Raw genomic sequence first — 22,019 nt, forward strand, 5'->3', positions numbered from 1 at the left:
GAAGGATAGAGGGCCATGATAAAGAGAAGAGAAGGAAAGAGAGTCAGAAGGAGAAAGATAGGGAGAAATACAGAATACGGAGAGAGGGGGGAGAAAAAAAAACAAGAGAAAGTCAGGAGAGAGAGACAGGCAGACAGAGAGGGACAGAGACAGAGAGAAGATAGGGAGAGAGAAGGGAAGGATAGAGAGACATGAGAGAGACAGAGAAAGAGAAGCGAATGAGAGAGACAGAGGGAAAAAGAACAGGAGAAAGATGAGAGACAGAGACATAGAGACAGAGAAAAGGGAAGGATAGAGGGACATGATAAAAAGAGAGAATGAGAGAAGAGAAAGACAGAGGGAGATAGAGCAGCGGAAGGACAAGAATGAGAGAGACAGAAAGAGAAGATTGGGAGAGAGAAGTGAAGGATAGAGGGACATGATGAAAGAGAGAAAGAGAAGAGGAGAGACAGAGAGGGAGACAGCAGGAGAAAGACAGAAAAGGTAGGGAGAGAGAGAAAAGGGAAGGATAGAGGGACATGGTAGAGGAAGGAAAGAGCCAAAGGGGGGGGGGAGAGAGAGAGACAGAGACAGAGAGACAGAGTGTGTGTTTTAATGGAGTCAGTGAGCTCAGAGAGCATGGACTGGAACCAGAGTACAAAGCAATCTGGAGTGAAGCAAGACCCTTTTTCCTTGGTTTCTAATGCACTCAGGTGAGAGGCAAGCTCGAGTAAGCCACAAAAAGCCCTGCCATTTGCACTAATAAGCTTTCCTCCTTCTGTACCGCTGGAACATCTCACCTGTTGGCACAGGTTAGATAAATCCCTCAGTGTGGACCACTCTCCACAGGACATCTATCCCATAAGGCCTCTGTGAGCACAGAGCATCCGCATCCCTGTCCTATCCTCAGGGCCTTTGCTCCTTCCATAGACTGGCTGCCTCATCTGCCAAATTCACGTATCAACACTTCCATGTTAGATTCAGGGTATTTTTGATCTGCCTGGTATGATACCCAGATGGTGACATCTGCCTTCAACAGTTGGCCCTTGACAGGTTTTGTTAATGTAGTGGCTGGTGAGCGATCTCTTTGTCTCTTTCTCTCCTTTCTCTTCTTTGCCTCAGTCTCTCTCTCCTCTCTGCTTCTCTTTCTCGGTGTGTGTCTCTCTGTGTGAATGTCTCTCTATGTCTCTGTGTCTCTCTGTCCTCTTCTTTGTCTGTCTCTCTCCTCTCTCTGTATCTCTCTCTATTCTCTGTCTCTGCCTCTCTTTGAAGCTAGGCAGAACAATTCCAACTGGCCATTGACAGAGATCAGAAGAAAGCTCTGGAGTATGGAGAGTAAAGGACAGTTTAGGGAAGGGGGTCTGACTTAGTGGCTTGGGTACCTGGTGTGTAATCTGACACTGAGAGGAAGTCCTCTTCTTCCTCCAGGAGTGGTGTTCAGTTGTTAGAATGCCAAGCCGTTAGAGGCACCGAGGAGAAATGACCTACTTAGCTTCTGCTTGAACACCCCCAGTGATGAGAAACTCACTAGCTTTCAAGGAAGTCGGTTTCCTTGCTGAACAGCTCTGATTGTTAGAAAGCACTTCCCTCTATTGAGGCTCTCTGCCAAAGACTAAGCTTTCCAGTGGCAAGGACTCTCTGGGATTTGCCACAGGGATGCCACCAATATTCCTGCCCCCCCCCACTTCCAGCCTCTGAGTACCTGGAAAACAAAGGGCTTCTCCTCTAGGCCTCGATGCCAAACTCCTCCAGGTTGGTGGGAGCCGGGCTTGTAGAAATGATGACCATGCTCACCAAGTGTTCCATCCTTCCTATGAGGAGGAAGGGGCAAAGGGCTCGAGGCCCCCCTTGCCAAGGGTCTGTAACTAGGTGGCAAATTGGTGGCATTTTCTTCTGGTGATTTATTACCAGGAAGAGGTGTTAGCATTCTTTCTGCCTGAGGCCCAGAAGAAGTGTGCTTGTGTAGGGGCAGGGGATGGGTAAAGGGCCTCAGGCAGAAGGGGAGTTTTACTTGTCTTTCATGACCCCAGGACTCCCTTTGGGGTTTCCTTGGCACAGATACTGGAGTGGTTGGCCATTTCTTTCTCTAGCTCATTTTACAGCTGAGAAGACTGAGGCAAACAAGGTGAAGGAACTTACCCAGGTTCTGAGGTTGGATTCAAACTTAGCTATATACTGACTGCAGGCCTGATGCTCTCTCCTACTCTTCCACCTAGCTGCCCTTGAGTTGAAATTGCAGGGAAGTACATTTCCAAGAGTGGAGTGGGTTTGTGCAGGAGATCCTGGGTTCCAGTCACCAGACATCTTTAAGTTAAGGTTAAAGGACCAGTTGTTGGTTGTTGTAATAGGGATTCTTGTCCAGGTGTGGCCTCTGGGGTTCCTGGTGCCTCTGAGACTCTGTACCTTCATTTCCTTGGCTATACGATGAAGACAGCTAATGTCTGTACCACCCCTACCCAAAGGGAGGTCTAGTAAATGAATGTGTGCCACATTCCTTGGTATTCTCCAACCCACTCAGCACGTTTCCAGTGCCCTGCTTGATTGAGGATCAGCCACGACAATGAGACTCCATTGGGGTGGGGGTGAAGGGAGCCATCCAAACAGAATGCAATCTAGCACTAGGCTCCCCATGGGAAGGGTGAGTAATTGGGGTAAGATCTGGGCATTCAGGGCAGTCTTTTGGTCCCAACATAAAGCTGAATGGCCAAGCCCCCACCCCCACCCTTTTTTCCTGATTTCTTCCCATAAGTCATGCTTTCAGCATTTGGAGGCTGGCAGCTGCAAGGCCTGGTTGCTAGGCAACCACTTTCCTAGCACAAAGAGCCCTCCCTCAGCTGGGAAGGTCAGGCCTGTCGGTGTGGAACAGCTGGGCGGATGCTGTCTTTGTCTTGCTCTCCTCTTGGTTAATCATAGGACGCCAAATGGAAGTCAAAATTCTTTGAGAAATAGAACTTGCTAGAAGAAACAGCCCTAGCCAGCCACCGATGGATGATGAGCTGGGCTTTGAAAACCTGGCCTTTATTGTGGGATAATTCGAGACCAAGGTGGTGGGCTTCTGGACCTGGCAGAGGCTGAGTGGACAGAGACAGAGGGGCTGCCCCCCCCCAGAGCTCCCTCCACTTCTTTGACTGGGATAAATTGAAAGGCATGAGCTGCCCATCTCAGGCTTCATGGGTGTCCTTGCCCAGAAGGTCCCATGACCCAGTCTCCTTCCTGCGCTCTCTGCTTAAAAGGGCAATACTCAAACCCAGAGCCCTGGGGCCTGAGCCCTTAATGCCCACCAGGCTCAGAGGCGCCCTGACCTCCCAGTCTAAGTGAGCATCTGTGGAAGCTCATGTCATCCCACTCTGCCAGGAAGGGAGCATCTCAGCCAAATTCTTAGGTGAATCACCTCTTTGTGAATCAAGTCTAGCCTGCAGGAGTGCCCAAGTAGGGAACAAATAGGCCCTCATAATCCATGGTAGGGAGCAAACAGGCAGTGTGGCTAGCCATCCTCAGCAATGGATGGGCTGATTCTTTACCATTTTGTAATTTCCTGAAAATGGAAAGAAATGGAAGATGTCAAATCTAACCTCAGACACTTCCTAGCCGGGTGACCCTGGGCAAGTCACTCACCCTCCATTGCCTAGCCCTTACCACTCTTTTGCCTTGGAACCAATTCTCAGTATTGATTGTAAGACAGCAGGTAGGGATTTAAAAGGAAAAGGTGTCCACCAAAGTGAAGGAGGAGATCCAGTGCAGAGTCCAAGTTGGAGAGGGGCTCTCTGTGGATGGTAAGGTTCTCCGTGTAATAGGCTCCTATTTGGGGATGACATTGTGTTGATTGGGTCAAGTCCCAAAACACTGTGGAGCCTTTCCTGTGTGCCTGGAAGAGGCAAGGAAAACACTCCAAGAATTTTGGCTTGGCCGTCCACATAGGAAAGTCCAAGAAGATGAAGAATGCGTATTGCTGAGACTTTGCCGTACATCTGGATGGACGGTCTGGGAGGCTTGTCCATTGGTGTCTCACTCTGTGATAGGCAGTACAGATGGACAGTGAATTTGACCCGCCGTTGAGAAGGAGAACAGGCTGGATTGCCTTCAGGAAATTGCAGGGGTCTTTCAGTGCCCCTCAAGCTTCCCATGTAAACAAAGGCCCAGCTTTCCAGTACCCAGATTCTGCCAGTATTGCTGTGTTTTGGTGAGATGTGGAAAATGGCAGTCTGAAAAAATAGAAAGGAATGTCACATAAAGGGACAAGGATGCGGGTTGGCGGCCAGAGTGCTCTCGGCGGGGAGGAAAACCTCTAGCACTCCCTGTGACGAGGACAGAATGGGCAGGCAGAGATGGCTTGTCATCTGCGTCACCTAAAGGAATTGGTCATCAGTGAGATTCACTTTGGATCCCCAAAGTTCAGGTCTGTGTGATGTCACCAAGAGGAAAGATGAGGCCACACCTTTCTCTGTCCAGTGCAGCTCTGTAGCTGACATCTGCCCTTTGGTTGAGACTATAGTGTGAGTGGTAGACTGGCAGAGAAAGGACTCTGGCCACCGGGGAAAAGGCCACATTGATGGTCTCTGAGGACCATCTCCTTGAATTCCCTGGTCACAGCATGGTGGCACTTGTGGTTGGCTGGCCATCTGGAAGGCCATGGAGGGCTCGCTATTTCTACCAAGTGCCAAAGAACTCTCTGAAACTGGTTTCTTTATTCTGACCCCCCTTTTTAAATCCTTACCCTTTGTCTTAGAATCAAGGTTCCAAGGCAGAAAAGTGGTAAGGGCTAGGCAATGAAGGTTAAGTGACTTGTCCAGGGTCACCCAGAGCTAGGAAGTGTCTGAGGTCAGCTTTGTTCCCTTCTCGATAGATTGTTATGTGCCTACTTCACTGTCCCTCCATTCCCCTCCCGGGCTGTGATTTTTGGAGAGGACTGGTAGCCATTACTGACAGCCATATTGTCCCTGGTGAGAATTCTGCAGAGGCCTTCCTCGGTAGGTCTGCTAACTACCCACTACTGCTTGATGCTTCACCAAGGAGCCCGCTGAGACCTTCATTGGCCAATGGGCCAAGTGTGACCCTCACAGATTCATTGGATTTAGAGTGAGTGGGAAGGGGCTTCATTAGAGATGATCTGTTCATTTGACAGAGAAGGAAAATGAGGTCTAAAGAGAGCAAGCAAGGGACTTGCCCAAGGTCACACAGTGGCCATGCTGGGATTCATATCTGGAGCTTTAAACTCCTCCTCCTCCACTACACTGCCCCTCCCATCCAGTGGGGGCATTAGATTTCAAAGCAGAATTTGCCTCGGGTCTTGTGGTTTCCCTAAAAGCCTGCCCCAAAGGCATTTCTGTAGTCCCCAAAGGAGAGGGAGCCCATTCTTTGTCCTCAGCTTCTGCCTGCCTGCCTATTCCTGAGGCTGCTTTGCCTTGCCGCCCAGAGGCGCTGTCCGTGGTACTGAACAGGTAGCAGCGGGAAGAGCCCCAGCAAGAAGAAATCCAGGCCCTCCCACACCCACCCACCCACCCACCCACCAGGAGGCCCTTTGCTTGTGCTGCTTTTCTTGAGGAAAGGCGAGGGAAAAGAAGAAAAGACAGGGAGGGTGGGAGGCTGGCCAGGTAGGCTACGGAATGCCATAAACGCCATGATGGAATCGTTCCAAATGGCCCAGAGCCCTCCTGAGTTACTCTCCAGGCCCAGGACCTCTGAAAAGACCCAGATGGGCCTTCAAGGCCAAACCTCTCGCTTCCCGTAGCCAGCAATAATGAGCTGCTTTCTGGGCCAGTCAGTGCCTTTGTCTACAGGGAGAAGGTTCCCGAAACGAAGGCATTCATTGTCTGGTAACCTCTGAGCATTCCGGAACTGCTCTGACTGCTGGGGCTCTAGAGCTGGCCTCCCACTTGCTTTCTGACACTCTCAAGCTCAGCCAATTGGGAATTGGGCCTCAGGAAAGACTGCTCAAAATGGCGGTGGGGTAGAAAATAATAGGAATCAAGGCCGGGGGATCAGAGCCCACCCAAGCACAAGCTAATGGTATCCCAGGCTCAGCCACCAATGATGCGATACACTAGCAGCCCTGAACGAAGGTGGAGATCACTGGTTCAATGGTCAGGCAGCCAAAGTGGCAGCAGGAGCAGGAGCAGGAGCAGGAGCTATATGTGGTAATTATCAGTGGCCCTGAGAGTGGTGGATCCTGGCACAATAAAAGAGCAGAAATATTCTGTTGAATGTGGGGTCCCCTCCGGGGCTTCTTGAGAGGCTGTGGGGAATAGACAGGAAACAGAGGAAAAGATACTGGTTTGGGAATCAGGACCTTGGGTTCAAATCCTGAACAAATCACTTTTCCTTTCTGGGCCTCAGTTTGCTTATCTATAAAATGAGGAAGTTGGATACAAGGGTCTTAAAGGGCTCAGATGCCAACTTAGGGAGTTCTCTGATCTTAAATGCCTTTCCCTCTCTGGGTCTCAGTGTTCCTCTCTGGAAGATGACTGAACACAGACAACTATTTCCTGTAGGATCATGCAGAGTACCCATTTATCCACTCTGGCGGGGCGGAATGGAAGCTGAATCTTGAGCATGCAGTCCAGGGCTCCAAGGCCAACAACACTCAAGAATGGGAGGCCATAATGGTGGGCTAGGACTAGGGGCAGCCAGGGAGAGTAACTCTTGGGCTGGTGGCCAGCGGGACACTGGTGTCCCTAAAGGAAAACTCATTTCCTGAATTGAAGCCTCTTCTTCCTTCCCTTCAAAGGGCTTCCTCCTCTGCTCAGGGACCCCTTGAGATAAGCTGCCAGTTATTTCCCCATGGAAGCTTAAGGGGCTCTTGTAGCCTTCTGGACCTGGAAAATCCAGCCCTCTGAGATTCCAGAGGAGGCCTCTGATCCATCCACACTCAGACCCCCCTGCCAAGCCCCACAGGGCTGGATTCTTGAGATGGAAGTAGCCTTCCCAGCATTTAAGAGGCCCTCACACAATGGCTATGGCCAGACTATTCTGTGGGGCTCTGCTCCCTCTAGAGCAGCTATGCCTGGAGTCCAGAAGACCTGAGTTCAAATTTAACCTTGGACACTCACTAGCTTTGTAATTACTCTGGGTAATTTTGTCTCAGTTTCCTCATCGGTTAAATGAGCTGGAGAAGGAAATGGCAAAGCACTCCAGTATCTCTGTCCAGAAAACCCCAAATGGGATCCCATAATGGGACCCAACTGACTGGCAGCAGCACCAGTCCATCCAGGAGGGCCAGCCTCCTGCCCTGCTCAGACTTTGTTCTTCTTCCACTGTGGCCTTGGGGTGGGGGCAGCTAGTGGGAAAGGAGGGATGTCTTTAGGGGGAATAACAAAGACCCAGGCCTTGCTACGGCTCTTCCTACTGGGCTGGGACTCTGTTGAAATGCTAATCAGCTGCTCTGCCATGTTGTTACTGCTGCCACCGCCCACCGCCTCCGATGAGGTCACCGAGATAGCTGCCATCAGACTCTTTGTCTGAGCAGACACTGCAGTGGCTGCGCAGAGCGGGCGGGGGAGCTGCCGCAGGATGGAGGGAGCCTCTGCAGCAGAGGAGGGCGGGTGCACTGAGCAGCATCCCCAAAGCCCTGGGGAAGGCAGAGGCAGATTTGCTTCCCAGCATACAGGGTCCAGTGCTGCACTGGCTTGGGTGCTGGCCTGGGTACATGCAGGGGCAGGGGCATAAAGGCAGAGGCCTGGAGAGGTCCGAAACCACCATCTGGTCATCTGAAGGGTCCTGGTCTCAGAGCTGCAGGGCTCATGTCCTCCTGTCTATAGCTCGGTGGGACCCAGCTATTTCCAGCTCTTCTGCCCCCCTAGATTGAAACTTACTCCAGAGCAGGGACTGGGCTTTGGCTTTCTTTGTACCCTTGGCACTGGCACACAGTAGGCCCTTGAAGACTTGACTGGGCCAGCCTTCTCGTTTTACAGAGGAAGAAACGGAGGCTCAGAGAGAGGAGGTGACTTGTCCAAGGTCACCCGTAGGGTGGCACGTCAGTGAATGAGCTTGGACTTCTGGGTTGAGTCCATGGGGGGGGGGGTGTCTCTAGCTGAAGGTGTTGTCAGAGCTGGCTCTTCTGCCCAGGTTCCACCCACCCCAGCACAGAAGCCCGATTAGGAACCTAGCACCCAACAGCTCCAGCGTGCTGGGTCACGGCAGGCAGTGGAGCAGGACCAAGTGGGAAGGGTCAAGCAGGGCTTTGGGATGGAACATAGTCAGGCCAAGGACTAGAAACCCCAGAGGTCAGCATGGGGCAGGGGTCTGGCAATGAGGCTGGCAGGGCAGAGGCCAGGGGAGCTATAGGGGCAGATGGTTGAAAGGGCATGCCCGCTGTCCTCTTTGGCTCCAGGAAAGGAAGAAGTGAGAGACAGGGCCAAAAAGACAACTCGGGCTGAGATACGGAGAATCCTCGGCACCCAGCCAACGTGAGGGACAAAGCTTCCAGGACTAGGGAGGCAACGATCTCACTGTCCTCTGCTCTTATCAGACCGCATGTGGAGTATTAGGATCAGGTCTGGGTGCCACATTTTAAGAAGGATATTGACAAGGATGGCTGGATGGCTCAGTGGAATGAGAGCCACTGGCAGAGATGGAAGGTCCTGGGTTCAAATATGGATTCAGACACTTCCTAGCAATGTGTAAACTTGACCAAGTCCCTTAACCCCCATTGCCTAGCCCTTGACTCTCTTCTGCCTTGGAACCAATATACAGTATTGATTCTAAGATGAAAGGGAAGGGGTTGACTTTTTAAAAAATAATAATAATAAAGAAGGACATTGCAAAGCTGGAGAATGTCCAGGGCGGGCATTTACCGGGATAGTTGAAGGCCTTGAGTCCAGGCCATATGAAGACCAGTTGAAGGAATTATGGATTGTATATCCTGGAGAAGAGACACTGGGGGAGCACAGGAGAACTGTCTTCAGACTGCTGAGTTTGGAGGCAAAGGACCCGTGTTCTGATCCCTCGGCTCCGTGTGATCTTCCCCTCTCTACCTTCATTTTCTCCCTCTGGAAAATGAAGAGGCTGGAGGAGATTGCTCTAGGGTCCCTTCTAGCTGTAAGTCCCCCAGTCTGAAGGATTACTACTCTGAACGACTGAGCCTGAGCAGCTATGTAGAAATGGCCCAATCCAGTGCCCGTGGCAGGGGCTGTGGGGCATATTGTTAATTGGTTGGGAAGAGCTTTGCCTGTGAGTAGCAGCTGAGCCACGGGCTCGAGGAAATTCCCTTTGTAATTTAGTTGACATATGGTCAAAGAGATATCATCCCCCATTTGCGACGGAACCTTATGGTGGCAGATGTGAGAGCCAAAAGACAGCAGAAGACCAACTCCCTGAGCCTCAAGCTAGATCAAATGGGGATGCCTGACCATAGAGCTGGAAGAGGCCTCGGAGGTCACGTGTAGACTACCACACATCCCAGATGGGGATGGGGGATGTCTAACCTCCTCAGATCTTTATGGCCAGTGATGGGGAGCTCACTCCCATCCGAGGCAACTGTGATTGTTAGGAAGTTCCCCTCCTATGGAGAGGCCACATGCCCAGAAGAAGGTGAGGGATGGTCCCCCTGCCCTCTGCCCTGGCCACCTCATGCGGAGTATCTCACAGCAGTCCTGAGCACATTTGAGGAAGGATATCAGCAGCCTAGAGGGTATGTCAAAGAAGGCAACTGGGATGGGAGAGGCCTGGAGAACATCTGATCCAAGGACCAGTTTGAGGAAGTGGAGCCTAGAGAAGAGAGGACTGAGAAGAGCCAGGATGGCAATCAGAAGGGTTCGCAATGGGAAGAAGGACCAGGCTCACTCTGTGTGCCCTGGGAGGGCAGGGCTCAGGACAATGAATGGCATTTGTAGCGGGGCAGATTTCCACTTCTAAATGAGGAAAGCTTCCCTAACAGTTTGGGCTGCCCTGTAGTGGAATGGGCCACCTCAGGAGGTCCTCAAGCACAGGCTGGGTGACCACTTGGCAGCTAGCTAGCCTCTGAGATCCCTCGCAACTTGTGAATCCTGTGCTTCCTTCCGTGATGTCAGTGGTCAGTAGCACAGAGGCCACACCAACAGATGTCTATGCTTTCTCACTAGGTGACCTGTCTCCACGATTTCTTTGGTGACGATGACGTATTTATTGCCTGCGGTCCTGAAAAATTCCGCTACGCCCAGGATGACTTTTCCCTGGATGAGAATGGTGAGCATGGATGGCCCCCGTGGCACTTTGTGGGCTTTGTCATGCCTTTGTTTTCCCTTTTGCCACTTAAGGTTTCTGTGGACTCATAATCTAAGTCATTGGACTCCGAACCTAGCCCTCTTGGTAAACAAAGGGAATACGGAACACCGGAGCCAGAACAAGACCAGTGTGCCAACAGTCTGGCACTGCACTGAGGCCCAGCTCATCTTCCCACTCCCTGTCGTGGTCCCAGCTGGCATTCCACCAACTGGCCCCTCCCTAGGCCTGCCACCAAGCAAGCCCTGGAGTCTGCCTTGCTTGTGCTCTTCACTCTCTGCCAAGCCCAGATACAGGTCTTTCCATACCAAGGTCCTGCAGTCTTTCCACTTCCCAGCTATATCACCTTGGACGAGTCCCTTCTTTTTCTTGGTGGCAGTTACATAAAGTGTGCATTAAGAGGGCTGGACTTCATGGTCTCTATGGTCCTTTCCAATTGCAAATTCTCTGATTGATTCTGTGCTAACAGACCACCGTTGCATTGTGCCTGCTTCTGGAATACCCTGAATTAAATGCCTAGTTCAGCTCAGGCCCCTTTTGAAAGCTCCTCCTCCAGGGTCTCTGTCCTATCCGCAGAACTGGAAGGCCTCATAAGTATAATCGACAATAACAAACCAAAATCCTGGCATTTCCAGAACTCTATCAGGTTTGCAGAACAAGTTGTCTGTGTTACCTTTTCGAGCTTGCTGGAATTTCTAGGGTTGTCCTTAGCAGAGCCCTACAGTACAGTGGAAAGAAGGCAGTATTTGGGGTCACGGCCCAGCTCAACCATTTACCAGTAGTGTGTCGGACTCACTGGACAAGCCCTTTGTGGTGCCTAGGCTTGGGCAAGGAGCGGCATTGGAGTTAGGATTTGGCTCACAGGATCAGGGGAGCATCCTAACCCTGGCCCCTGCCACACTGGAGCCCACTAACTCCCGTGCTCTCCCCACAGAGTGCCGAGTCATGAAGGGGGCCCCACCCGCCACCACTGGCACCAAGTCATCTCCCAAGACTCAGAAGAGCTCAGCCAAAAGTCCTGGCCCTGTGCGCAGGAGCAAGTCTCCGGCCGACTCAGGTAACGACCAAGATGGTAAGTGATTTTTCTTTAACTGCGCATGCTGACCCTGCTGCCCACAGAGGGGTACCTTCTGCATGCCCGAGACTGTGTTGCCACTGGATGTGTCTCCATGGTGCCTAACCAACCGCACGAGACAGGTGGGCGTGGCTCCAAGCCGCTCCATTAGAGCCCCTCAGGAAATCTGGCCCCTTCCTTGTCATCATCGTGACTCTTAACATCACCAAAGATTGATGAAGCACCTCAAATCACCAGGGGCAAGGCTGGGTATTCAGTAGGCATTCAGTAAGTGTCTGTCCACTGAAGAAGTGTATGTGCTTGGCTAACACTCACCTGACCAACAAACTAACTTGTGCATGCCAACTCCATTGCTAGAATTTCACATATGCCGGCTTATACGTGGGAACGGAAAGGTATCGATCGGGAATCATGACCAGAACCGAGGCCCTCATATTCTGTGTGTTGTGGGGAAAGAGCCCAGCTCCTCGATGGACTAGCTATGTGACCTTGGCCAAGTCAATCTGCTTCTATGGGCCTCAGTTTCCTCATTTGTAAAATGAGAGGGTTGGGCTAGATGTTCCCTACGCAGTTTTCAAGCTCTACCAAGCAGAGATTCTCTAAGCTGGAAGGGTTGGCAGTGGCCATCTGGTGCAACCCAGACCTGGTATCTACAGTCATCCCAAGAAAGGGTCCTGAAGCCTTAGACCAAAGCCCTCCAGTGAAAGGGCCCCCCTCTGTCCACTTGTTAGGACAATTTAAGACCAGAATCTACCTCTGTGTACCTTCTGTTCAGTGTTGTTGAATTTAATCATTCCTGCTTCTGTTCTCTGGGGCCAAGCAGCGTAAAGCTAATCCCCCTTACCTTACCTTACCTTACCTTACCTTACCTTACCTAAAATAGCCCTCTGCATCCTTGAAGACAGCTACCGTGACCCATTGTCACCACTTCTACCCACACCCAACCAGGTCTCCTCTCATTCAAGCTAAGCAGCCCCAGTTTCTTCAGCCCTTCCTTATATGGTATGGACTCGAGGCCCTTCGCCAGCCTGGTTGCCCTCTTCTAGATTCTGTGAGGCAAAGAGATGATGGGGCCTGGACCAGGCCAGTGGCCATAGGGATAGAAAGGAAGACAGAAGGGCTTTGAGAGTCGAAAGTGAATGAATTACTTAATAGCCAAGTGGGTGGGAAGTGAGTAACAAAAGTTGGAGTTGGAGATGAAGGAGAAGCTCAAGGTGGCAAACCTGCATGATTGGGAAAGAGATAGGGACATGGCGAGACAGAAAGGGGGGAGGCGCCATTTTGCTTTGTATATATTGTTTGAGGAGCTGAGGGTCCATCGCAGAGGAAACATTTGAGCGGCAATTAGAGATATCGGGTTGGTACCCAAAATGGCGGTCAGGGCTGGAGATGATATGGATTGAGCCACGAGAGTAGCTGAACTCTCATGGAAAGTGAGCGTAAAGCAAAGATCAGACAGCTGAGGACCGATGGCCTCCCAAAGTGGGAATGGGAGGACGACACAGCAGCAGAAACCAGAATGTAGAGTTGGCTTCGCTCAACCAGGAGCCTGTCGGTGGCCTCTCTCTGCAGACTGGCCAGAGAAATGAGTGAATCTCCTCATCTTGGCCAAAGGTTGTCTGTACCCATCTGACTGTTGGGAAGAGAGTCTCCTAAAATAATCTCTTTACCTTGGGGAGAGTCCCTCCCCCTTGCAAAGCCTCTCTCTCCAGGAGACCTTCACTGTAGCGCCAGTGTATCACCAGTGGGGGAAGGTTGCTGCTCCCTGACCCAGAATGCTAGCCATGTACAGGAGAGAAAAATGAGTCACAAAATCCTGGCTCTCCTCTGTCCTCGGAGAGATGCCACTCACTTTCCTCGGGGAAGCTCATTCTTGTCAAAACAGTGCTGGGCTAAGCACAAAAATGTATTGGTGACAGATTCTTTATTTCCCTCCCTTAGTCAAAGAATTAATAGCTACTTACCCTAAGCCCACTCCAGAGAATCCATTTCAAATTAAAATAGTACCTTCCGCAATGACAGAATCTGACAACCTGTGGTTGAGTCTGGCCCCAGTACCCTATGATCAATCCGGGAAGAGATCGTTTCCGGCCCGCCATCTCCTGCTTCTCTAATGGAAGGGTTGGAGAGAGAAAGAGACAAAAGCATTTCCAGGCAGCAGAGGCAATTAGCAAAACAAACCCAGAATGGCAGACAATGCCTGCCAACCTGCCCGTCCCCACCCCAATGCCAGCAGCCCACACACCCCACCCCCTCAGCCTAAGCCAGAACTTGAGGACAGCCACACAGAGTAATGTCTGGGCAGCCCTTCTTGACTTGGAAGGACCCAAAGGGCATCGTCCTCTCAGAGATGTTTTTCTAGTCTACTTGTGTTCTTACTATCCCTTCCTTCCCTCTCTCGGTGCTACCCAAACCTCTGAGCTGTTCTCTCAGAACTCCAGAGTCTGCCCTTTCTGGCAGGGATGGCGGTTGCCCATCCCCTTCTCTCTTTCTGCCCACCCCATCCCCATCTAATCACTTTCCCAATCTTCTTGATTCTTGCATCTATTCACCTGGCCACTCCCAGGAGAGAGAACTCCTATCCCCATGGTGGGTGCTCTTATACTTGACAGTGTCTGGGAAGGCTTTACCTCAGGACCTCTCCTCTGATCCACTGCAGCAGCCTCAACTTCAATCCATCATCCAAAAAGCTGTCAAAAGATTTTTTCCTAAAGTATAGTTCAGAGCGTGTTACTACCGGACTGAAAAGCCTTCAGTGGCTTCCCATTGACCATCAGGTAGAATGCAAGCTCCTAACCTAGACATGTGAGCTGTCCATATTCTGGCTCCCACTCCCTTCCCAGATTTCTCTGTTCCACCCAAACTAAAGCATCATCTGACCCCTCGAACTCAACACTTGACCACCAAGCTGTAAGAGTGAAAATTATGAGACTGGCCTTAAATGAATAATTTTATTCATCAAAAGCAATAAGAGGAAAAGATGGAAAAATGGGAGAGAGATATAAAAAGTACTTTCCTTATTGCTCCATTTAGCTTGCTCTCTGAGGCCACCATTAGGGCCCCCTAGCCACACTCATAAGGCAGTCCAGTCAGCAACAAACACGGAAGAGAAGAGTGAAATCCCCTCTTGCCTCAGTTTATCAACCTTTACTCCACCCACTAACTCTCACACATCACCTCTCGGGAGCCAACTATGGCTTTCTGTTTTACCTGGACCCCCCAAGGGTCCATTCAGGGGGCTGTGCAGGAGACGTCTCCCTGCCCCCGTCTCGTGATCTCTTACTGCCTTTTTCTGGCTGCCATTCTATCCTTGTGCCTCAGTTCAGCCAGTGATTTCCTTACATAACCCCTACTTCTGTGTCAAGATCACTCAGGCCAGTAGTCATACTCAAAAGGGAGAAGAGTAAGTTTCCTTCTCACAATCCCCCCTCTGATTCTTTGGAAGACCAGCATGTTAAATCTCCTCACTCGGGTTTTCTAGAAGATTAACATGCCAGGTCTTCCCAAGGAATCATTCTACATGTGGAGCCTATACATTTAAAGCTTCTCTTACTAGATGTGTATAAAATATCGCACCTTACATAGAGGGAATTACATCAGTTTGGGGGATAAGAGGAAAAGAAAGAAGACAGAAAAAAATGATTGATACACTTTGATGAAAAGCCTATTAGGGAGCACTCCCCTTTGGCATAAGAGTTTATATTCAGAATAAATGATAGTGTTTATATTCAGAATAAATGAACCCCCTTCAGTTCAGTTCATTATATCCCAAAATTTACTCTGGATCTCTTGCGATGTAGTGTGTGATTCCTGTAAGCATCCTTATGGCATCTTCCCCAGAAGATCCACTTTCTTGATTTGGGGTGTTGGTGATTTTTTTCCCTAAAATTGCTTTAAAAGATCTTAAACTTAGGATTTTAGGATAATTATTCAAAGCATCGATGCAAGCAGTGCCCCAAGTTTGGATTGGAATGTACTCCCTTCTCTCCGTTGCTCAGAAACTTTCCCAAAAGAATAAGAGAAGACCTTGAGCCTAGGATCACAGATTTAGAGGGGCAAAAGACCTTTGAGGCTATCTAATCCAGCCCCCTCATTTTACAGAGGAGGAAACCAAGTCATAGAACTAGCACAGGATTTGCCCAGGGTCTCACAGCTAGTAAGCATCAGGGGCAAGAGTCAAAGAACCAGGTCTTCCTGACTCAAGTCCAAGGCTCTCTCCAGTAGGCATGCTGTCTCGCCTAGATGCTCTTGAGAAGTTCCTATTTCCAAGTCCAGATTACACCCCAGGGTTCTCACAAAAAAACTGGCAGAGAGCAAGGCTAGTTTTTTTTGTCTTTGCATCCTAAGCACCTGGCACAGTGCCTGGCACATCACAGGCATGTAATAAGTGCTTTTGGATTGACCAGAACCAAATGGAATTGAAACTTTAAAAGGCTGGGGAGAGCGGGGGCAGGACCGGTGAAAGGCCAATGCCCTGATTTTCAAAACAGGGAAGTGAGTGGAGTCTACAAGCTCCAGACTAGTGAGCTTGGCTTTGACTCCTGGCAAAGTCCGAGACTGTCTTATTAAAGGACACCCAGAATAGGGATGAGGGATCCCCAAGAGCTAGCCTAGCTTCAGCGAGTGCAGGTCATGCCAGGCTAATCTCATTTCCCTTTCTGCCATGGTCACCAAACAGGCAAATCAGAGGAATGCTGTAAACAGAGTTTCCCTGGATTTTTGCAAGGCATTTGGCCAAGTCCCTTGGGTACTTCTTGTGGAGAAGGGAAGACTAGCCAGCCAATCGTGCAGCTAGATGGATGGAACTGTCCAGATAGCCAAGCTCAGAGGATAGCTTGATATGAGTTTGTAAGAAGTCTTGAGCATGGCATCCCAGGGATCTGTGCCTGACTCTGTACTATCTCAGTGTAAAATGGATAGACTCAGATAAAGGCAAAGATGACAGGTCGCTCTGGGATCCTGGGATCTTTGCTTGCTATAGACCCCTCACCCAGGCTTAAAGAGACCCTGGAACCATCCCATCCAGGTCTGGTGATGAGCATGGCACAGTGAAGAAACTGCTGGATTGGGTCCAAATCCTGGTTCGGCCACTTATTGGCTCTGTGACCTTAGGCAAGTCACTTCCCCTCAAAGGGCCTGTTTCTTCCCCTATAAAATGAGGAGGGTAGACTTCTAAATTTCTGACCTTAAGATCCCTGACTGGGGTGGGGGAGCAGTTTTCTCTTGCCTCCTCTCCCCAATAGGAAATCCAAAGGTCAGAGTGCATGTGCATCTCTTTAGCCCACTGGCCCCATTTCCCCCCCCCACACACACACACTTTCACGCCTTGGGGTCTCTGCTATACAGGCATAAATCCAGTTCTGGGTCATTTCCTAATAAAGAGGGCTTGCTGGAAAGTGGCCGGCTCCGGGATGAGAGCTGTCTCCATTAGAGAAGGAGGGACAGCCAGACAGATTCCAGATAAAGACCAGACAGCCCAGAATGGCCCCCTGGGCTCCAGTGTCAGGCAAAAATGACTGCAAAGTCAAGTGTGGAAGCTACCAAAAAAGGGCTGGCTTGGCATCATGCTCAGCACTCCCAGCCAGTGGGGGGTGGCAAAGCCCCCCGTGGTGAAGGGGCACATCCCTGCAGAACTGGGAGGCATCTGCACTGACAGCTGGTGGCTCAGGAGGGACTTGGATTCCATTCTGTGAGCCCCCACTGCAGCTTGGAGATGAGAGATGGGAGCTAGAGAGAACGGTCACCCTCGGCCACCACATGCCAATGAAACTCAGAGCAAAGGGCCAGGGCAAAGATGGTGGGGGCAGCCAAGAGGCTTAGATACTCTGGCCTTTGCTCCTTCCCTTCTCTCTTCATCTCATCCCTCCCCTCCCCTCCTCTCCTCTTCTCTTCTCCTGCCCCGTCTTCTCTCTCCTCTTCCTATCTCTCCTCTCCTCCTCTCTTTTCTTTGTTTTCTTCTCTCTCCTTCGCTCCTGTCCCCTCCCCTCGCCCTTCCCCTCTCATCTCCCTTTCTTTCCCTTCCTCCCCCATCTAGACCCCTGGACCAAGGATCCTTTCCCTTAGATCATCCTTCCCCAAGTCACAGAAGCTGTGGCTGCCATTTCCCCATTGCCCTGCTTCCAAAATGAGGCCTTTTGTGAATACGCTGAGCCCCTGTAGGGTGCTATCATTCCAGGGCCTAGTCAGTTGGTAACAGCTCTGGGGCCTCCCGGTGGGAACACTCCCTTCCCTTGGCAGCACCTATCTTTTCCTGGGGAAGGCAGAATAAGAGACCACTTTCTGCTCTCCCTTTTTCACCGGCATGGGAGTCCCCTTCCCCGTCACTGCTCATCTGCTTTCCGTGATCCGTGTGGGCAGTGAGTTGGGTGCGGCCAACTGGAAGAGCCCTGTGGTCGAGCGGGGAACATAGAGTTCTGATTACCACTGGTGTTGTCTGACCCCCCTTCCTTATGGGATCCAGCATCCCAGGGCCGCAAAGCCCTGGGTCGTGCCTATTGGGGGGGGGGATTGTGGGTGACTGACTTCTGACACCTGCCCTGGGAGTTGGTGGGAGCAGGTGTCCCCGGGGGGTTCAGGCACAGAGAATCCCCAATAATTGCAATGCTACTGACTTTGGCCTGCCTTTTCTGTTCTCTTGGGACAGCCAACGGGACATCTAGCAGCCAGCTGTCCACCCCCAAGTCAAAGCAGTCGCCAATCTCGACCCCCACCAGCCCTGGGAGCCTCCGGAAGCACAAGGTATTATGTCTCTTATACCTTACTAAACCCCTTTCTGCTTTATTTACCTGGCTAGGTGGGAATGCCGTTCCCATTCCATCTCAACGACACCAATACCACATGGCCTCCTCATCTGTCTCAACAGCTTTTGGGCCAAGCCCAGGAACTTCAGCAGGTACCACAGCCACCCACTTGCTCTGATTGGTGCTTTGGGCCTCTGGCCACCAGTTGCTTTCCAATTATGAGCCAAAGGAAGGGAGCTGTTGGCCCCTGGCCCAGAGACCTGCTCTGGCCGGGGGTGGGTGGTCTCAGGCAAGTAGAAAAGGAACGTGAAGAAACAAGGATCACCAACGTCCGCCCGTCAGGAAAAAAGTGCTCAAAAGCACTAAGAACCAGAGAACTACAAGCAAAACTGCTCCTGCAGCATCGCCTGATGGCCATTGGCTTAGCAAAGGAAAAAAGGGGAAAAAGTCGTTGTTAAAGGGGCTGTGGGAAGGAAGGCAGGGACGTGAGTTCACTGCTGGTTGAGCTGATGGACTCGGTTCAACCGTTCTGGAAAACTGTTGGGAATGATTGTGCAAGACAAAAGTTATGATTTGTAACTTTGACCCAGAGATCCTGCTCCTGGGACTAGATCCCAAAGAGGTTAGTGAAAGCAGTGAAAGCCCCATATGTCTGTCCCAAACTATTTGTGACAGCACAGTCTGTGATCATGGGAAGCTGGAAACAAAATATGTGCCCAACATATTTTGCTAATGGCTTAACAAATTATGGCAGATAAATGTGATGGGATCTTGCGACACCATAAAGAATGATGAATATGAAGGATTCAGAGAAATAGGGAAGCCTTGTATGGAGAGATACAGTGTAAAGAAGGCGAAGGCCAAAGAACAATATGTAAAACAAACACGACAGTGCAAATAAAGACCACACTGAGAAGCAATGAAACGAGGGCCGATGTCCGCTGGACAGAGCCGGCACCTTGTTATCGTTGGTAAAAGCACAAGTCCTTCCTTTCTGTTAACGATCGGTAAACTCCCCACGTGGACAACGATAGCGTGTTGTCCAGCACAGTTCTGCTCAGACAGTTTTGCTTAACTCTTTGGAAGAAATCTACTTTTTAGGGAGCTTGATTGGGATGTTTGTTGGGAAGGGTCAGCCCTTGCAAAACCAAAGATACTGAGCGGCTTGAAAGAAATTGGAAAGAAAATGATTTTTCTAAGAGAAGAGCTAGAGGCGTAGCATCCCCACGACTTCTGCTGGTCGCCTGGGGGTCCTAACTAGCAGTCGGCTCTTTAGCTTCGGCCTTCCTGCCCTGGCCTGGCTGTGGATGTGATGGTTGCCCTGGCTTCCTCAGCCAGACGCAAGCATGTTCCCAATTCGGCTTCTAGAAATCCGAGCTGGGGGAACCATTGTCGTCCCGGAGACACACACCGTTATGTGTCTGGGCAACTTGGGCAGTAGAAAGCGTCCCTTTATCAGTGAGGTTGAGGTAGATGTCGATGTCGATGTCGATGGCCCATCGGTCAAATCGCAGATGACACGAAGTTAGAAGAAAGCCAATTCATTGGCTCCAGAGACAGGATCAGAAGAGACAGACAGGCAGAAATCATGAGGTGAATGATTGGAATGGAAGGCATTACGCTCGGGTTCAAAAACGGCTCAACTTCCTGAGTCTAAGAAGGGAAAGCTATGACTAGACCAGAGTTCAAATGGGCTACACACATAGGCTACGAGTAGAGTTCTTCCTTCCTCCCACACAGGGGGAAAGGAGGGAGGCAACGTGTCTGAACAGATCTGTGGGCACCGTGGAGTGGCCGTTTCTAGTGATCGATGACATTGCTGGCAAGAAGAGCTCTTTCCCTATATGGTTGGGGGCGGTAAGGATCCCCTTCAAGTTCTGTGACAAGTAGTCATCCTCATTGGCCAGGGCCTTGGGTCGGGTCCTTCAAATGTAAACTTTGGTTCAGTCTAGAGGCATAATTTGGGGGCTTCCGTGTGAATTCTGCCTGTGAGGGGATTTCGTGTGTCTGCAAAGGAATCCCTCCAACCACGCGCCTAGAAATAAGGTGCCATTCTGTAGAACAGACATGTCTTTGTGTTTGCTTCAAGCTAGAGTAAAAACTGTACACCACCAACCCCAGAGAGCAGGCTGGCCTGTCCTCATCCCCTTCATCATGTCCCAAAGCAGCCAGCCTAAAGCCGAAGGCCTAGTTGGTTTCCAGGATACGCCAGCACTTATGAGCAGAGTTCCTGCCTGGACTCAGCCAGTTCTGATAGGAAACTGTCCTTCCTGGCAGACATGGGCATTCAGGCTCTATCTAGCCATCCCTGTGTTAGTAAATAGGCAAGGGATGGATGGGTTTTCATGAGATACATTTTTTTTTGCCACAAAAGCCTACTCTGGAAACCATCAGAACCGAAACTCAGAGATGGCAACTCACGTGACATCAACAGGAACTAAAGAGGGGCCCGATTCCTAGCCCTGCCCCTAGATCTCCCCCAGAACATGAGACACAGATTGAAGGGGTAGTTGTCCACGCAGCTGAGGAATGCCAAGGGCCATCCTCAATGCTGTCATAATAAAGCCCTTTTGAAAGTCTCAAACACTGCCCCGATGGAACTTGACATAATTACTATCACCCCCCCCCCATTTTTTTTAAACTTAAATGCAACCGAAGAAGGGAAACGGACCCTCGTTGGTCAATGAGTAAATTATTAATTACTATCCCATATATTATTAGAATGAGAAGGGCCCTAAGTGACCACCTCATTCAACTTCCTTATTTCACGGTGGAGGAATCTCTTTTTACTGCCCCAAAGTGACTCAACCAACCCATCTTGTATCATCAACAGCCCTAAAGTCCCTGTTTTCATCCTGGTTCTCCCCTGTAGCTACTGATCTGGGACCGGGACCAATAAGGAGGGTCTTTATCTAATAGGTGAAGGAATCATAGCCTGGAGAGGGGGAGAATGCTAATAATGGGAATGGGTCGTCCTGCCATTTGGGGGAAGGGCCTCTCCCTCCCTGGATAGAGTCTACTTGTGTGGACAGCTCTGTCTGGGATGACTTGAGGCCTTGCTCTTACTTGTAGAGGAGGGCAACCAAGATGGCAAAGGACCTGAAGATGTGGCCAAATGAGGCAACTGAGCTGTTTTTGCTTGGGGAATAGAAGTTTTGAATTGTACATAATAGCTTTCTTCCAGTATTTGAAGGCTGACCTGTGGAAGAGGACCCGCACTCGCTCCACTTGGCCTCCCAGTGGAGATGAGTTGTGCAGAAGAAAATGTAAGCTTTGATGTCGGGACACACTTTCTAAGCATGAGAGAAAGCTGTCCCAAAGTGAAACGGGCTGCCCGGGGAGGCAGCGGGCTCCTCCTGTCTGGGGAGTCTTCGGGCGGAGGCCGGACAGCCGCTCCTCGTCAGAGTCGTTCCCAAGAAGCTTCCTGTCGACGTCGACTCAGTACCAGGCGTGCCTCTGAGGTCTCCTGCAGCTCTGAGATTCTATGATTCTGCTATGATGTGATCATAGAGTGTTAGTGCTGGGAGGAACTGGAGAGCCCCCTTACTTTACGGAAAGGCAAGCTGAAGACCAAGGATGGCTAGGGAGGGCCGTAGGCTCACAGAATGTCAGAACTAGAAGAAGCCTTAGAGATCATCTCACACAGAGGAGGCAGCTGAGGCCGAAAGAAGGGAATGAATGGGCTCGCCAAGGTCCCGTGGTGAGTTAAGTAGCAGCACCAGAACTGGAACCTGGGCCTCTCCTAGGTTCACACGCCTGGTGTGAAGGAAAGTTAACACTGGCTCCTTTTCTTCTTACAGGACCTGTACCTGCCTCTGTCCTTGGATGACTCCGACTCCCTGGGAGATTCGATGTGAACACAAGACAGTGTCCAGCGTCCAGAGTCCACCTTCCACTTTCCTCCTGTACAGTATGGTACTTCTGCTAGAGTGTCCAACAGGGCGATTATTGTTTTCAAGTTTCAAAAAAAAAGAGAAAAAGAGAGGGAGAGAGAGAGAGAGAGAGAGAGAGAGAGAGAGAGAGAGAGAGAG

General features: G+C 50.6%; 1 protein-coding gene across 2 annotated transcripts in view; it reads left to right on the top strand.

Annotated features, from left to right (window-relative positions):
- DCX (doublecortin) overlaps nt 1–21,845 on the top strand; it is a 38,038-nt gene extending 16,193 nt beyond the window's left edge. The window contains exons 3-6 of one of the 2 annotated variants that reach the window (XM_044682599.1): nt 10,035–10,137; nt 11,108–11,245; nt 17,892–17,986; nt 21,789–21,845. In XM_044682599.1, the coding sequence (XP_044538534.1) occupies nt 10,035–10,137; nt 11,108–11,245; nt 17,892–17,986; nt 21,789–21,845 (393 nt within the window). The remainder of the gene's footprint in view (nt 1–10,034; nt 10,138–11,107; nt 11,246–17,891; nt 17,987–21,788) is intronic. The other variant, XM_044682600.1, reaches the window with a different exon arrangement.
- Nucleotides 21,846–22,019: the final 174 nt, after the last annotated feature.

The sequence above is a fragment of the Gracilinanus agilis genome, chromosome X, assembly GCF_016433145.1.
Source record: "Gracilinanus agilis isolate LMUSP501 chromosome X, AgileGrace, whole genome shotgun sequence".
NCBI classification, from domain to species: Eukaryota; Metazoa; Chordata; class Mammalia; order Didelphimorphia; family Didelphidae; genus Gracilinanus; species Gracilinanus agilis.